Consider the following 14,162-nt stretch of genomic DNA (forward strand, 5'->3'; position numbering starts at 1 on the left):
TTTGGCTGTCCCTCTAATGAGCTCATTTCTAATCCTATCCAACCTGGTCACTCCGAGCGAGAACCTCAACATCTTCATTTCTGCCACCTCCAGTTCTACTTCCCTGTTGTATCTTCAGTGCCACCGTCTCTAATCCGTACATCATGGCCGGCCTCACCACTGTTTTGTAAACTTTGCCCTTCATCCTAGCAGACACTCTTCTGTCACATAACACACCAGACACCTTTCGCCAGCTGTTCCAACCTGCTTGGACCCGTTTCTTCACTTCCTTACCACACTCACCATTGCTCTGGATTGTTGACCCCAAGTATTTGAAGTCATCCACCCTCGCTATCTCTTCTCCCTGTAGCCTCACTCTTCCCCCTCCACTTTTCACATACACGCACAGATATTCTGTTTTACTTCGGCTAATCTTCATTCCTCTCCTTTCCACTGCATGTCTCCATCTTTCCAATTGTTCCTCTGCATGCTCCCTGCTTTCACTGCATATGACAATATCATCTGCGAACATCATGGTCCAAGGGGATTCCAGTCTAACCTCATCTGTCAGCCTATCCATTACCACTGCAAATAGGAAGGGGCTCAGAGCTGATCCCTGATGCAGTCCCACCTCCACCTTAAATTCCTCTGTCACACCTAAGGCACACCTCACCATTGTTCTGCTGCCATCATACATGTCCTGTACTATTTTAACATACTTCTCTGCCACACCAGACTTACGCATGCAGTACCACAGTTCCTCTCTTGGTACTCTGTCATAGGCTTTCTCTAGGTCCACAAAGACGCAATGGAGCTCCTTCTGACCTTCTCTGTACTTTTCCACGAGCATCCTCAAGGCAAATAATGCATCTGTGGTACTCTTTCTAGGCATGAAACCATACTGTTGCTCGCAGATACTTACTTCTGTCCTGAGTCTAGCCTCCACTACTCTTTCCCATAACTTCATTGTGTGGCTCATCAACTTTATTCCTCTATAGTTCCCACAGCTCTGAACATCCCCTTTGTTCTTAAAAATGGGAACTAGAACACTTTTCCTCCATTCTTCAGGCATCTTTTCGCCCGCTAGTATTCTGTTGAATAAGTTGGTCAAAAACTCCACAGCCATCTCTCCAAATTGCTTCCATACCTCTACCGGTATGTCATCAGGACCAACTGCCTTTCCAGTTTTTATCCTTTGTAGTGCCTTTCTGACTTCCCCCTTAGTAATCATTTCCACTTCCTGGTCCTTCACTCTTGCCTCTTCAACTCTTCCTTCTCTCTCATTTTCTTCATTCATCAACTTCTCAAAGTATTCTTTCCATCTATTTAGTACACTACCGGCACCAGTCAACACATTTCCATCTCTATCCTTAATCACCCTGACCTGCTGCACATCCTTCCCATCTCTATCCCTCTGTCTGGCCAACCTGTAGAGATCCTTTTCTCCTTCTTTCGTGTCCAACCTGGTGTACATGTCTTCATATGCCTCTTGTTTAGCCTTTGCCACCTCTACCTTTGCCCTACGTCGCATCTCGATGTACTCCTTTCGCCTCTCCTCAGTCCTCTCAGTATCCCACTTCTTCTTCGCTAATCTCTTTCCTTGTATGACTCCCTGTATTTTGGGGTTCCACCACCAAGTCTCCTTCTCCCCTTTCCTACCAAAAGACACACCAAGTACTCTCCTGCCTGTCTCTCTGATTACCTTAGCTGTCGTTGTCCAGTCTTCCGGGAGCTTCTGCTGTCCATCGAGAGCCTGTCTTACCTCTTTCCGAAAGGCCGCACAACATTCTTCCTTTCTCAGCTTCCACCACATGGTTCTCTGCTCTACCTTGTCTTCTTAATCTTCCTACCCACCATCAGAGTCATCCTACACACTACCATCCTATGCTGTCGAGCTACACTCTCCCCTACCACTACTTTACAGTCAGTAACCTCCTTCAGATTACATCGTCTGCACAAAATATAATCCACCTGCGTGCTTCTACCTCCGCTCTTGTAGGTCCCTATATGTTCCTCCCTCTTTTGGAAATAAGTTTTCACTACAGCCATCTCCATCCTTTTTGCAAAGTCCACCACCATCTGCCCCTCAAAGTTCCTTTCCTGAATGCCGTACTTACCCATCACTTCTTCATCGCCCCTGTTTCCTTTACCAATATGTCCATTACAATCTGCACCAATCACAACTCTCTCGCTGTCTGGGATGCTCAGAACTACTTCATCTAGTTCCTTCCAGAATTTCTCTTTCAACTCTAGGTCACATCCTACCTGTGGTGCATAGCCACTAACCACATTATACATAACACCCTCAATTTCAAATTTTAGTCTCATCACTCGATCTGATACTCTTTTCACCTCCAAGACATTCTTATCCAGCTCTTCCTTTAAAATAACCCCTACTCCATTTCTCTTCCCATCTACTCCGTGGTAGAATAATTTAAACCCTGCTCCCAAACTTCTAGCCTTACTACCTTTCCACCTGCTCTCTTGGATGCACAGAATATCAACCTTTCTCCTAATCATCATGTCAACCAACTCCTGTGCTTTTCCTGTCAAAGTCCCAACATTCAAAGTCCCTACACTCAGTTGTAGGCTCTGTGCATTCCTCTTTTTCTTCTGACGCTGGATCCGGTTTCCTCCTCTTCTTTGTCTTCGACCCACAGTAGCTGAATTTCCACCGACGCCCTGCAGGTTAGCAGTGCCGGGGGCGGGCGTTGTTAACCCGGGCCACGACCGATCCGGTATGGGATTCTTTAGATGAACGCTCATATTTGTTTGGCACAGTTTTTACGCCGGATGCCCTTCCTGACGCAACCCTCTGCATTTATCCGGGCTTGGGACCGGCCTACAGATTGCACTGGTTTGTGCCCCCATAGGGCTGCATTAATGGGGAAAAATGCTATGATTATTGATATTAATATGATGTATTATTGACAAAAGAATGAGTGGATCAACCACCACGCACCTACTAATTTCCAACCTAAGTTTTTTTTTTTCACACGCTTTCAGCCCTGCGGTTTATGCGGTGATCCGGCTAATTTGTACATTTTTTTTTTCTAATGGCCGCAAGGGGGCACTCGAGCAGAAAAGGTAAGAGTGAGACCGGTGGAATATATGTGCCGAGGAAGTGATTGTTACCGGCCCTGTTAGCGCTGCGCTAGCGTTAGCACTGTGCTAGCGTGTTGCTGTTGTGTTACTGGCGTGTCTCAGTGATATTTACTCGTAAGTTTTACTTTAACCGGCTCTGTTAGCGCTAATGTTAGCGCGGCTGTGCTAGCATTAGCGTTAGCGCAGCGGCGCTAGCATTATGCTCTTTGTGTACCACTTTTCTCTGGAAATATCTCGTGTTTCAATGTGGACGGGGTGAGGCTTACAACCAGGTGCCCTCTGTAGGCCGGGAATTACGACCAATTGCCGTGTCTGTTTCTACTAAACTTTTAAATCCCAAAATTTGGTTCCTTGCCCCACAAAGCACTATTAATATGATTATTCCATATTGTTTAAATTCATACATTGTCTTCAAAACATTTCAACGGAGTTACAAAGGTCACAACGGTGACCAACAAAATGTCTGAAACGTGCAACGTTGGTAGTCGAGTACGCGTAAAGTCGTAAATGACGGTCGACAGGAATCTAATTTGCATCAGAAAGAGACAAAAGACGAAGATGCTTTTCTTGTCCTCATTTTTTATATATATTTTTTTAAATAAAAAGACAATGTAATCGCAACTGAAAAAAAATTGATGTGAAAAGAGTACGCCTTTACGATTGTTCTCATTCTGTGCCTGTGATTCCTATCAGTAAAATCTCTTTTCAGGGCTTTTTTTTTTTTGTGATCAAATATAATTATCTCCAAGTTTTTATCTGCGTGATTAAAGTGCTGTAAAAGCAATGCGTCACGGTCACTTTCCTCCCAAGTGACTAGTTAAGTAACTCCCGCACACGGGCGCACACAATGGATGACTGGTTGCTTTTAGCTCAGCATTTTGAATGTTAAGTTATTCATTAAACTGAATTATGATAGCAGGTAGAATCCCACGTGAGCCGATTTGCTATTACAGGTCGCGGGCGTGCGTGTGGAAAGGTCGCGCGCGCGGATGGGCTGATGGGAAAAGATACTTGGCGACGGAGGTCAAGATAATTGATCCTTCGAGTAGAGGAGAAAGAGACGACACGACCGAGATCGATTTGCATAGATTATCGTCGCGGTGGCGCCTGTCGGCGAGGGAATGCTTCGCGTTTTTAATATTCGGGATACAAAAAGGCTTTCCGGCTCTCAGTTGTGATTAAAAATTAAATCCTTTATCATCATCTGAGGATGCAACCGTACCACAATAAAGTGCGCTTGCCCGCGCGCGAGCGTCGTGCTCAAAATGCTCTCCGCTAAGTGATTAACAATAACCAAACAAGAGAGGACGCCGGGGCCTAAAAACAATTATTCTGTAACAGCTGTTGAAGGAAAAAAAAAAAAATCCTTGAATGTTTTCCCTATAAAATTTAATGTGACAATATCTATTCATGAAGTCAGCAAGGGGAGTAGTTTTATCCATAGACAAAAACATTTGCCATGTTGGCGGCATGTAATATAGTACAGTATGTCATTTCTGCAAATTTATGCATGTGTTTTTCCCCTTCTGGAATGAAAATGGTGACTTTCCGAGCATTTTGGTCAGACCGCAACGCTCGGTGAGATCATAAATGTTGACGTCAATTTTGATCTGAGATTCTGTTATCCTCATGGGAAATAATGGAAAAATGATCACTTAAAAAAACATTTGGTAACTGTACATACAATGTTTTTAGTAACGTTCTTAATAACAGTGTTTGAATTGAATCAACAGCAATTTCTTTTTGAGACCCTTCACATATTTCGAAGCACATGAGAGTGAACTGATGAAGTCTGCTCTGATGAGAAAGAAGGGAAACGTCTTCCAAGACAACCACAACAGGGCAGTTGCGAGCAAACCAAGGCCCTGAGAATGAAATGAGCCTGATAAGTGAGAATACCCACAGGCATGTTTAAAGAGAGGGTGGAAGGGTGTAAAGGCCTCACAGTTCTGAGGACCCGGGTTCAATGCCGGCCTCGCCTGTGTTGAGTTTGCATCTTCTTCGGTTTCCTCCCGCATCCCAAAAACATGCAACATTAATTGGACACTCTAAATTGCCCGTAGGTGCAATTGTCAGTGCGACTGTGTCTCTCCATGTGCCCTCCAATTTTCCGGCAACCAGTTCAGGGTGTACCCTGCCTCCTGCCCAATGAGAGCTGGGATAGGTTCCAGCACTCCCCGCGACCCTTGTGTGGATAAGCGGCTAAGAAAATGGATGGATGGATCGACGTTTAAAGAGAACTACTGGAAAACCATGCAGAGACGGAGGATGTTTTGGTATCGTTCTTTATTCATGGCTGTCTTTAGGCAAAAGTGTGAGCGAGATCAGCTTTTTTCCAGATGCCCCAAACAATCGGAAAAGGGGATTCATCAGAGAAACTGACTTTACACCAGTCCTCAGCAGTCCAATCGTTATACCTTTTGCAGAATATCAGTCTGCCCCCGATGGTTTTCATGGAAAGAAATACTTCTTTGCTGCGCGTCTTGACACCAGGCACTCACACCTGCTTGCTGTCAAGCTCCGCACTGGTGGTTGACCCAACCTCACAGCTGAATGAACTTTAAGAAACCGTCCTGGCTTTTGCTGGACTTTCTTGTGCGCCCTGAAACCTTCTTCACAGCAATTGAACCTCTCTCCTTTAAGTTCTTGATCATCCGATAAATGGTTGACTTAGGTGCAGTCTTTGTCGCAGCCTTTTAGTGCATCAGAGTGATGACTGCACGTGTTTCCTTGCCGGTAACCATGTCCCCATCAACGCGCTCACCTAGGAAGAATCACTGACCCGATGTCAGCTGGTCCTTCTCTGTCAGGGCAGAATTGCAGTGGAAATGTCCGGGACGAAGTTCATTTTTACGGCAATTAATTTCAATTCATTGGATTTTTTTCATAACATTTTGGAGTATATTCAAAGTGACATCATAAAAAATGAAGCAGATTTTGTGAAAATTAATATTTGTGTCATTCGGCAAACTTTTTGGCCACGGCTGTAAATTTCTGAAAAAGAAAATGATTACTGTTTTCAGACCTTGTGTAGACCTTGTTCATAAAAAGAATTCATTTCATTCATTTATTCATTTTTATCATTTTATTATGACAGCTATAATCGAATATATGTATTTTAAAATTTGTCGCCCAGGTGCAAATAGCAAAACAAAACACATACGCATATTCCGAGGTTGTCTTTTAACATTCGTTTTTGCAACGGTTTTGGATGAAGCGTACAACCTTGGAAATATTTGTAATTTTGGGGTTCTACTATTAGGATATTCAAGCTAGCTCAGGCCCGCCACACAAAAAGCGACTGATCTGGACAGTCATTAAAAAAAATACACACAAGTTTACCAACTCGCCTCAGGTGTTTTTTTTCCAAAAACTTTTCGAGGCCCCACATATCCCTACTATTAAAAAAATTGTGCGACTCTCAAGGAAGAAGTGGATTGCACTACCCGCCATTGGTGTGTAATTACGAAATGTAGAGTTCGTACGCCTACCTCACCGAAATCATTGCCGGTCAAACAAAGCATTGTTCAATGCTAAGTCCGTTGAGACAAAACAAAAATGTCTTATAGCACAACGGCCAGAGTTTTGTCTGGTACCGTTAAACATTTACAAGGTGATAATAAACAAAGGTACGTGGAAAAATGATAGACACTTGGCATAGAGGACCCATATTTAATGCCAAAGTCGATGTTTTCGCTGATAAAAAATTCGACTGTTGATTCACTTCTGCTTGTCTTTGACAACTGGACCTACACATGGATCAGGTGAGTAAATCTTCGGGATTTACACGGAAAAGTTTGAAAGTGCAGAAAAGTCTGGACGCATACAAATACTTCGTTCCCAACGCGGAAACGTACTCGGTTACACATTAACCTTTGCCAAAATCCATCAATCCTTTCAGCTAATATTCAATACAAATGCCAATATTTAAATAAATGACCCCTGGTTTTACACAAACTCGCTTTCATTAATTATGATTGGAAAAATAAAAGAAAACGGGGACTCAGCTCCTCTGTACACGGAAGCGTATTGCGGCCACATGCACACACACACACCTCTAAACCTCTCTGCAATAGACATTTTTTTTTAACATGCATTGTTCTCAAATGATTCAATTTGGCATCAGAAATACTTCCTAATTTGAGATTAAGAATAATTCCTACCTGAAATGAAGTGATCATATTTGAGAGGCTGTTGGCAGTTGTGCGACAGAGACTCTCCACACTTTGCTTTTTGATCCAAATGTACATTTGAAATTATAAATCTCGTGGGATAATTCTATTTGTAAAACTGCATATTATATTGCTTGACTGTATCTTGCTTCCTAAGCCAGAAATGTTTGCTTTTGTTGTGAAAGTTGGCCATATGGCCTTTTTAATTGTCCTTTTACATCTGCAACTTCTGTTTTCCAATCTTACAGTCTAAGATGGGCCACCTGACTCTGTTCATATGCACGGCGCACGGTTACATTTACGGCTGGAACAAATTCCTCCGCCCTTCGACGTACAAGTGGTACACTCCCCCGGGCTACATGCTGTGCCTGGCGGTGCCCTCCGTGGTGCTCGTGCTGAAAATGCTGATCTTGGTGCCCTGCGTGGATCGAACCCTCACCCGCATTCGCCAGGGCTGGGAGAGGGCCCCGAGCGTGGAGGGGGGCCAGAGCAAGGCCACAAACCTGTGAGCATCTGAGCTCCTGGTTCGTCGGGAGTGAACTCGGTGCCATCGGGGATGGAAAAGACTCGAATCAACTTTCTTAATGAGTAATTGTTGATCACTGCTTCTCATGCATTCTCCTGGCATCGTTGAGGTTCTACAAGGTAGGGTAAGTTCATTTTGGGCAAGTTGGAATACGATTGTGGCCTCTGAACAAGATAACTTCCCCCCAAACGGAAAGACCGTCCAGGATACGAAGCTTTCTATTTCTCAGCTGTGTTTGTTGTTCCTCTTTTACCAAATGCGTCAAAAAATAGACTTGCATCCCTCCCTCGACGACGCGCATTGTTGTGATAAACAGAAGCAATCATTTCCATTCCTCTCTCTCCAAGTGGAGGATCACCCCCCCCCCCCGAAGCTGCTTTCGTTCGCACGGCCCAAATTTTCCTCCCTCTCAAGGGCGCCGCGTACGCAAAATTAGAATAAAGTGGTCACCCGAGTGGAGCCAGTCTCCGTCAGCCGGTTCGATGAAACACGCTTTACCCGGTAGAAGGAGAGACTGGTTTCGAGAACACAGCACAGAAACACAATTGTGTTTCGGTTAGACGTACACATGCAGCCGTAGTTAAAAAAAAAAAAAAAAAATGCTTTATTACTGCTGTCATCTTCTCTCTTTGGTATCATAAATCCGTGGGCAACTGTGCTTTACTGTGATTGGACCCAAATAACCGTGTTATCCATCTTGCTCCCCCAAAAAAACAGTGAGATTTTCATGCTTTATTTTTTAGAATTAAATTATAATGAATGGAATATTTTTTGAAGGTTATTAGTATTTTGTAATCTATGTAAAATAGTTTTCATTAAAAAATAATTCACACTGGGGCGGCACGGTGGAGCAGCTGGAAAGCGTTGGCCTGACAGTTCTGAGGTCCCGGGTTCAATCCCGGACCCACTTGTGTGGAGTTTCCATGTTCTCCCCATGCCTGTGTGGGTTTTCTCCGGGTACTCCGGTCTCCCCCCACATCCCAAACACATGCGACATTTATTGGACACTCTGAATTGCCCCGAGGTGTGATTGTGTGTGCGGCTGTTTGTCTCCACGTGCCCTGTGATTGGCTGGTGACCAGTTCGGGGTGTACCCTGCCTCCAGCCCACTGACAGTTGGGATAGCAACCCTTGTGAGAATAAGCGGCTTAGAAAATGGATGGATAGATGTGTGACCCTTGTGAGGATAGGTGGCTTTCAAAATAGATTGATGGAAAACCCAAATGTGCTTTTGTAAACATTATCATTGTGAGTGTGGCTGTTTTTCTCGATGTGCCCTGCGATTGGCTGGCGACCAGTTCAGGGTGTACCCCGCCTCATGCCCATTGACAGCTGGGATTGGCTCCAGCAATCCCGCGACCCTCGTGAGGATAAGTGGCTAAGAAAATGTATGGATGGATGGGTAATTCACGCTGTTTATTTTGTATTAATTTAAACATTATTAATTACAGTATTTTATTTTATAAAAACAGAATATATACAATAAATTGTTTTGATAATTGAGATAAATTAATAAGTAAATTTTAACAGGAAAATTGGCTAAATTAACAAATATTACAAGAATCTTTGTAATATAAAATCTTGGGGGGAGTTGGACAAAAAAGCCTCTTGATTGTTTCACATAAAATATTTGACTTCCTGAAATCTAGTTCGCTTTATCATTTTACTGTGAAAATCTCTCACTGTGCATTTTTATCATTTTTTCCCCTTCTGAGTTTAATAGTGTATTTTGAGCATACAAATCATTAAACATTCCTTAAGTGAAAACATCATCGTGACCTGTCAGCTAATGTGGCGCTCGCCAGCAAATAAAAAGTACTGAGTTGTGGGGTGCTCAGCTGGGACATCTGGTGGACAGGTGGGGAGTGACACGAATTGAATGTTAATCGGATAACGTCCAAGCCGAAGTGGGAGCAAGTGAGGAGGATGGAGCAGCTGTCGTTATCATATCCTCGTCCGCCCCCGTGCCCAACATTTATGCCAAAAACAAAACCAAAAAAACTTTGTTATCCAGCATCTAATAACATTATCTTCTCACACAATCTGTAATCCCTCCTCCACCCTCCCCTCCTCTTGTATTAGCCTCTCTTCATCAAAGAACCGATGTTGCTTTCAGGCTCTTTTGGATCCCATCTTTAGATTTAAACGAGATTCAAATATTGCCCCGGGAAGCCATGAATCTAATAATGCGCCGAGAAACTGTGAAACAAGCTGTCTTACATATTGTAAATTTCCTCTCGCGGTGAAATTTCACACACCTAGACAACTCTGATACACTTAACAGGATTATCTATGGCCTGCTAGAAAAAGTAAATAAACTGCTGCATTGTGGGTAAAAGATACACATCGTGTACTGGAATGACAAATTCACATAGGACTCATCCGTCTCATGTCAAAGGGTTTAATAAAAGACAGAAAACACAACGACATTCGTCTCATTTACTTCAGTTTTTTTTTTTTCAGCGTCATTGCTAACTTCAGGTTTTAAAAGTAACGAGCTCATTTTAAAAAATGCAACGAGTAGAAAGAACAGATATTTGTGTTTTAAAATCTAAGGACTAAAAGTAAAAAGTGGCCAGAAAAGGAAATGATCAGGTAAAATAAAGATACTTGAATTATCTATTTAAGTACGGTAACAAAGTACTTTGGTACTCGCTACGCACATAACGTATGTTTTCACACACTTAAAGCTATGGTAAAATGTAGATTTAAAAAAACCTGCAACAAATATTATCAGCCATGCCAAATGTGAAAGATTTAAAATAAAAAAACAAAAGCTGTCAAAGCTTTAAAATCAAGGCAAATCAAAATGTTGTCTCCGCTGCGGCTAGTTCGCTAAATTTGTGGAGCTACTTCTTTGTTTTGTGGTTTTGTTTTGTTGTTATGCGCCGGGACATCCGGACATATTGAAGCCGTAAAAATATACCCACTTAAGTCCTGCGTGAGATGGAATACTGTACTGTATATCCGACACGGCCTCGCTATGGCCTTCCCCGATGCACCGAGTTGCGATTGCCGTGAGCTAGTTTGTGCGCGAACGGGCTGAATGGTGTTAGCATGAAGGCAAAAGGTCATTCTACTCGACTTGGTGATGTACAGTATTCAGTAGATTGACCAAAAAACTTTGAAATGGTAATAAGCTAAAAAAAAGAAAAAATCTTCAGAGAGCCAGACCAAATAAATTATTTGGTACCTACATCTCTAAATCTCAATTTTCTCCAATAGTACACTCATTTGAAAAAATGCAGTAGAACATTAAATATAAATATTTAATTATTATCAAAGTCGTGAATATTTCCATCCTTTGGCCTTTGATGCTTGGTTGATATTTTCCACGTGTCACACTGTCTGGATTTCACTTCCTCGGGTGAATATATGCATCTAACTTGTGTTATCATATTAATGCACTCATGGAAATAAGAAGCAAATGGATGCACCTGCTGTGCGTACATATTGATGTTTGATCTCGTAACGTCTGCTTCAATTTCTTTGCTGCATCTACACTCTCACTTGTAATGTAATATTTCCTAGGGTCCTCCTCTGATGGAGCACTCGACACGCTCCCCTCGCCGTGATAGGATGAGACGTCGTAAAACGGGGGGTGGGGAATAACGAGTAAGGACAAGAAGTCGGCAACTCTGAGCAAATGTTTCCCGGAGAAAGACTTCAGTTGAACTCTGGAAACGGATCAGACGCGCGCGCAACTCTGCGGGGAGTTTATCTGAGTTCATGGATAGGATAGCGCGGAGTCATGGTTAAAAAAAAAAATGTAAAAAAAAAAAAAAAAGAAATACGCGACTGTGCAGCGCCGTCACTACTGCGTGTTTTAATTAGAAGTACGTTTCCATTCATACGGGAACAGCAGAAGAACGGCAAAGCCGAATCTGAGCGCAGAAATCAACAGAGCTGAATACAAAGAAGTAGATGAGCAGTTGGTCCGCCAAGATGGTGACCACCAATACTTTAGTGGACAAACTAAATATGGATTCATGGTAAATATAACGCTCGTGCACCTTTGTCACCGAAATCACGTGACTGGCCGGAAGTGCCGATCAAAAAAGCATTTTTCAATGCGAAATCAGTTGGAGACGACACGAAATTACATCTTACAGCACGACGCCCGGAGTTTTGTCCGATACCATTAAACGTTTAGAAGATGATAATAAACGAAGGTACGTGGAAAAATTAGATAAACTCGGCATAGAGGACCCGTATTTGATGCCGAAGTTGACATTTTCGCCGAAATCTGACGAAAAGAAACTGGACTGTTAACCCGCTTCCGCTTGTCTCGACAACTGGATCTACACACGGATCTGGTGAGTAAGTCGTCGAGATTTACACGGAAGAGTTTAAAAATGTAGAAAAGTCTGGATGCATACAAATACTTCGTTGCTGGATCTGTTCTCAACGGGGAGAAGGCTCGTGAACGCGGAAACGTACTCTGCTACACGTTAACCTTATCCGAAATCCATCGATCTTTTCAATTGGTATTCAATACAAATACCAATATTTAAATAAATGACTCCTGCCTGGTTTTGCACAAACCGCATTCATTAACTGTGATTGAAAAAAAAAAAAAAAGAGGACGGGGGAGTGGCTCCTCCATACACAGAAGCATATTGCGGCCACACACACACACCTCTAAAACTCTCTGCTACAGATATTTGGTTTTTTTTAAATACGCATTGTTCTCAAATGAGTCAATTTGGCATTATAAATACTTTGTAATTTGAGATTAAGAATAGTTCCTACCTGAAATGAAGTGATCGCTACACAGTCGTGTGTATTTGGTTGGGCACAAGCAATCACGTTTAATTGCCGATATCTGTCGATATTTTCTGGTCTTTTCAGCCGTTATTCCATAGACTGACCTCTTTGAATATCTGTCTTGTCGCTAAATTTGTATTTTTTTTTTTCAACTTGCCTCCATTGCAACATAGCTTGTATCCATATCTTTTTTTTTTTCTAGCCCCACCAACATCCTTTCTTTTTGCTGCGAAGCACAAAAACATTTTTGGGTGGGGGAGGTGGGGGCAAATAATCCAACAGTATATCTGTTTTTTGCAGCTCGAGATTTTCTCCAGTTTCATTTCTCGCTCTTCCGTGCTTTCATGACAAACGTCCTTGTTTGGAAAGCAATCCTATGTCCGGTTTAACCCGCTTAATGCGTGGAAGAAGGTCGGACCGACCCCCCCCCCCCGAGCCCCCCCGCCCGCTCGCGCTTTAATTCAACCCCGCAGGTAGTGAATCCGAAACGGCAAAGCATTTCGAAAATTGTGCGGTGTGAAATATGATGAGGGAAATAGATCTTGTTAAGTAGATGCAAATTTAATAAAATGTGTTCCTGAAAAAAGCGAGCAGGTGGAAGCATCATTCAATCATTGGCGGTATAAACAGGAAAAATAATGTTGACACCGACCACGAGGCTTTGTGTTTGATGAGAAAAATCGACAAGCTCGTCGGTTGAGGTTCAGGGTTTGAAACTTTAGTTTTTTATTTTTTGCAGCTTCCTCCAACATTCTGAAAACATTTAATTTAGGTGACTTGAAGACCCACAATTTTTCTGGATGTGTCAACGTTAATCTTCCTCTTCTTTTCCTTTCGGCTTGTCCCGGTTAGGGGTCGCCACAGCGTGTCATCTCTTTCCATCGAAGCCAATCTCGTGCATCTTCTTCTTCTCTCTAACGCTCACAACATCCGTCAATCTTTTCTTTGGTCCTCCTCTCGCTCTTTTGCCTGGCAGCTCCATCCTCAGCACCCTTCTACCGATATACTCAGTCACTCGTCTCTGAACATGTCCAAACCATCGAAGTCTGCTCTCTCGAAACTTGTCTCCAAAACATCCAGCTTTGGCTGTCCCTCTAATGAGCTCGTTTCTAATCCTATCCGGCCTGTTCACTCTGAGCGAGAACCTCAACATCTTCATTTCTGCGACCTCAAGTTCTGCTTCCTGTTTCTTTCCTCCGCCTGCTTCCTGCTTTCACTGCAGATCACAATATCATCTGCGAACATCATGGTCCAAGGGGAATCCAGTCTAACCTCAGCTGTCATTACTACCGCAGACAGGAAGGGGTTCAGAGCGGATCTCTGATGCAGTCCCACCTCCAACTTAAACGCTAATGTGAGTGCTTCTTTTTTTTTTTTTTTTTTTTTTTTTTATCAATTGTCCCCGGCAGTTGGCCAGTGACCAGTCCGGGGTGTACTTCGCCCTTCCCCCAAAGGCAGCTGGGATAGGCTCCACTTCACTCTCATGAGGATAAGCACTAGAGAAAGTGGGCGCATCTATAAAAGCAGTGGAAGTACTAGATTGGACCAACACGAACTCACACACACACACACACACAAACACCCCGATGGGGGGGAAAAAATGAAAAGCACAC

General features: G+C 43.1%; 1 protein-coding gene across 10 annotated transcripts in view; it reads left to right on the top strand.

Annotated features, from left to right (window-relative positions):
* Window positions 1-10,095, top strand: part of LOC133501221 (metalloreductase STEAP4-like) — an 89,945-nt gene extending 79,850 nt beyond the window's left edge. For all 10 annotated transcript variants that reach the window (XM_061820814.1, XM_061820816.1, XM_061820817.1 and 7 more), the window contains one exon: window positions 7,505-10,095. In XM_061820814.1, the coding sequence (XP_061676798.1) occupies window positions 7,505-7,765 (261 nt within the window). In that variant the 3' untranslated portion in view covers window positions 7,766-10,095. The remainder of the gene's footprint in view (window positions 1-7,504) is intronic.
* The last annotated feature ends 4,067 nt before the right edge of the window (window positions 10,096-14,162 follow it).

The sequence above is a fragment of the Syngnathoides biaculeatus genome, chromosome 5 (assembly GCF_019802595.1).
Source record: "Syngnathoides biaculeatus isolate LvHL_M chromosome 5, ASM1980259v1, whole genome shotgun sequence".
NCBI lineage: Eukaryota > Metazoa > Chordata > Actinopteri > Syngnathiformes > Syngnathidae > Syngnathoides > Syngnathoides biaculeatus.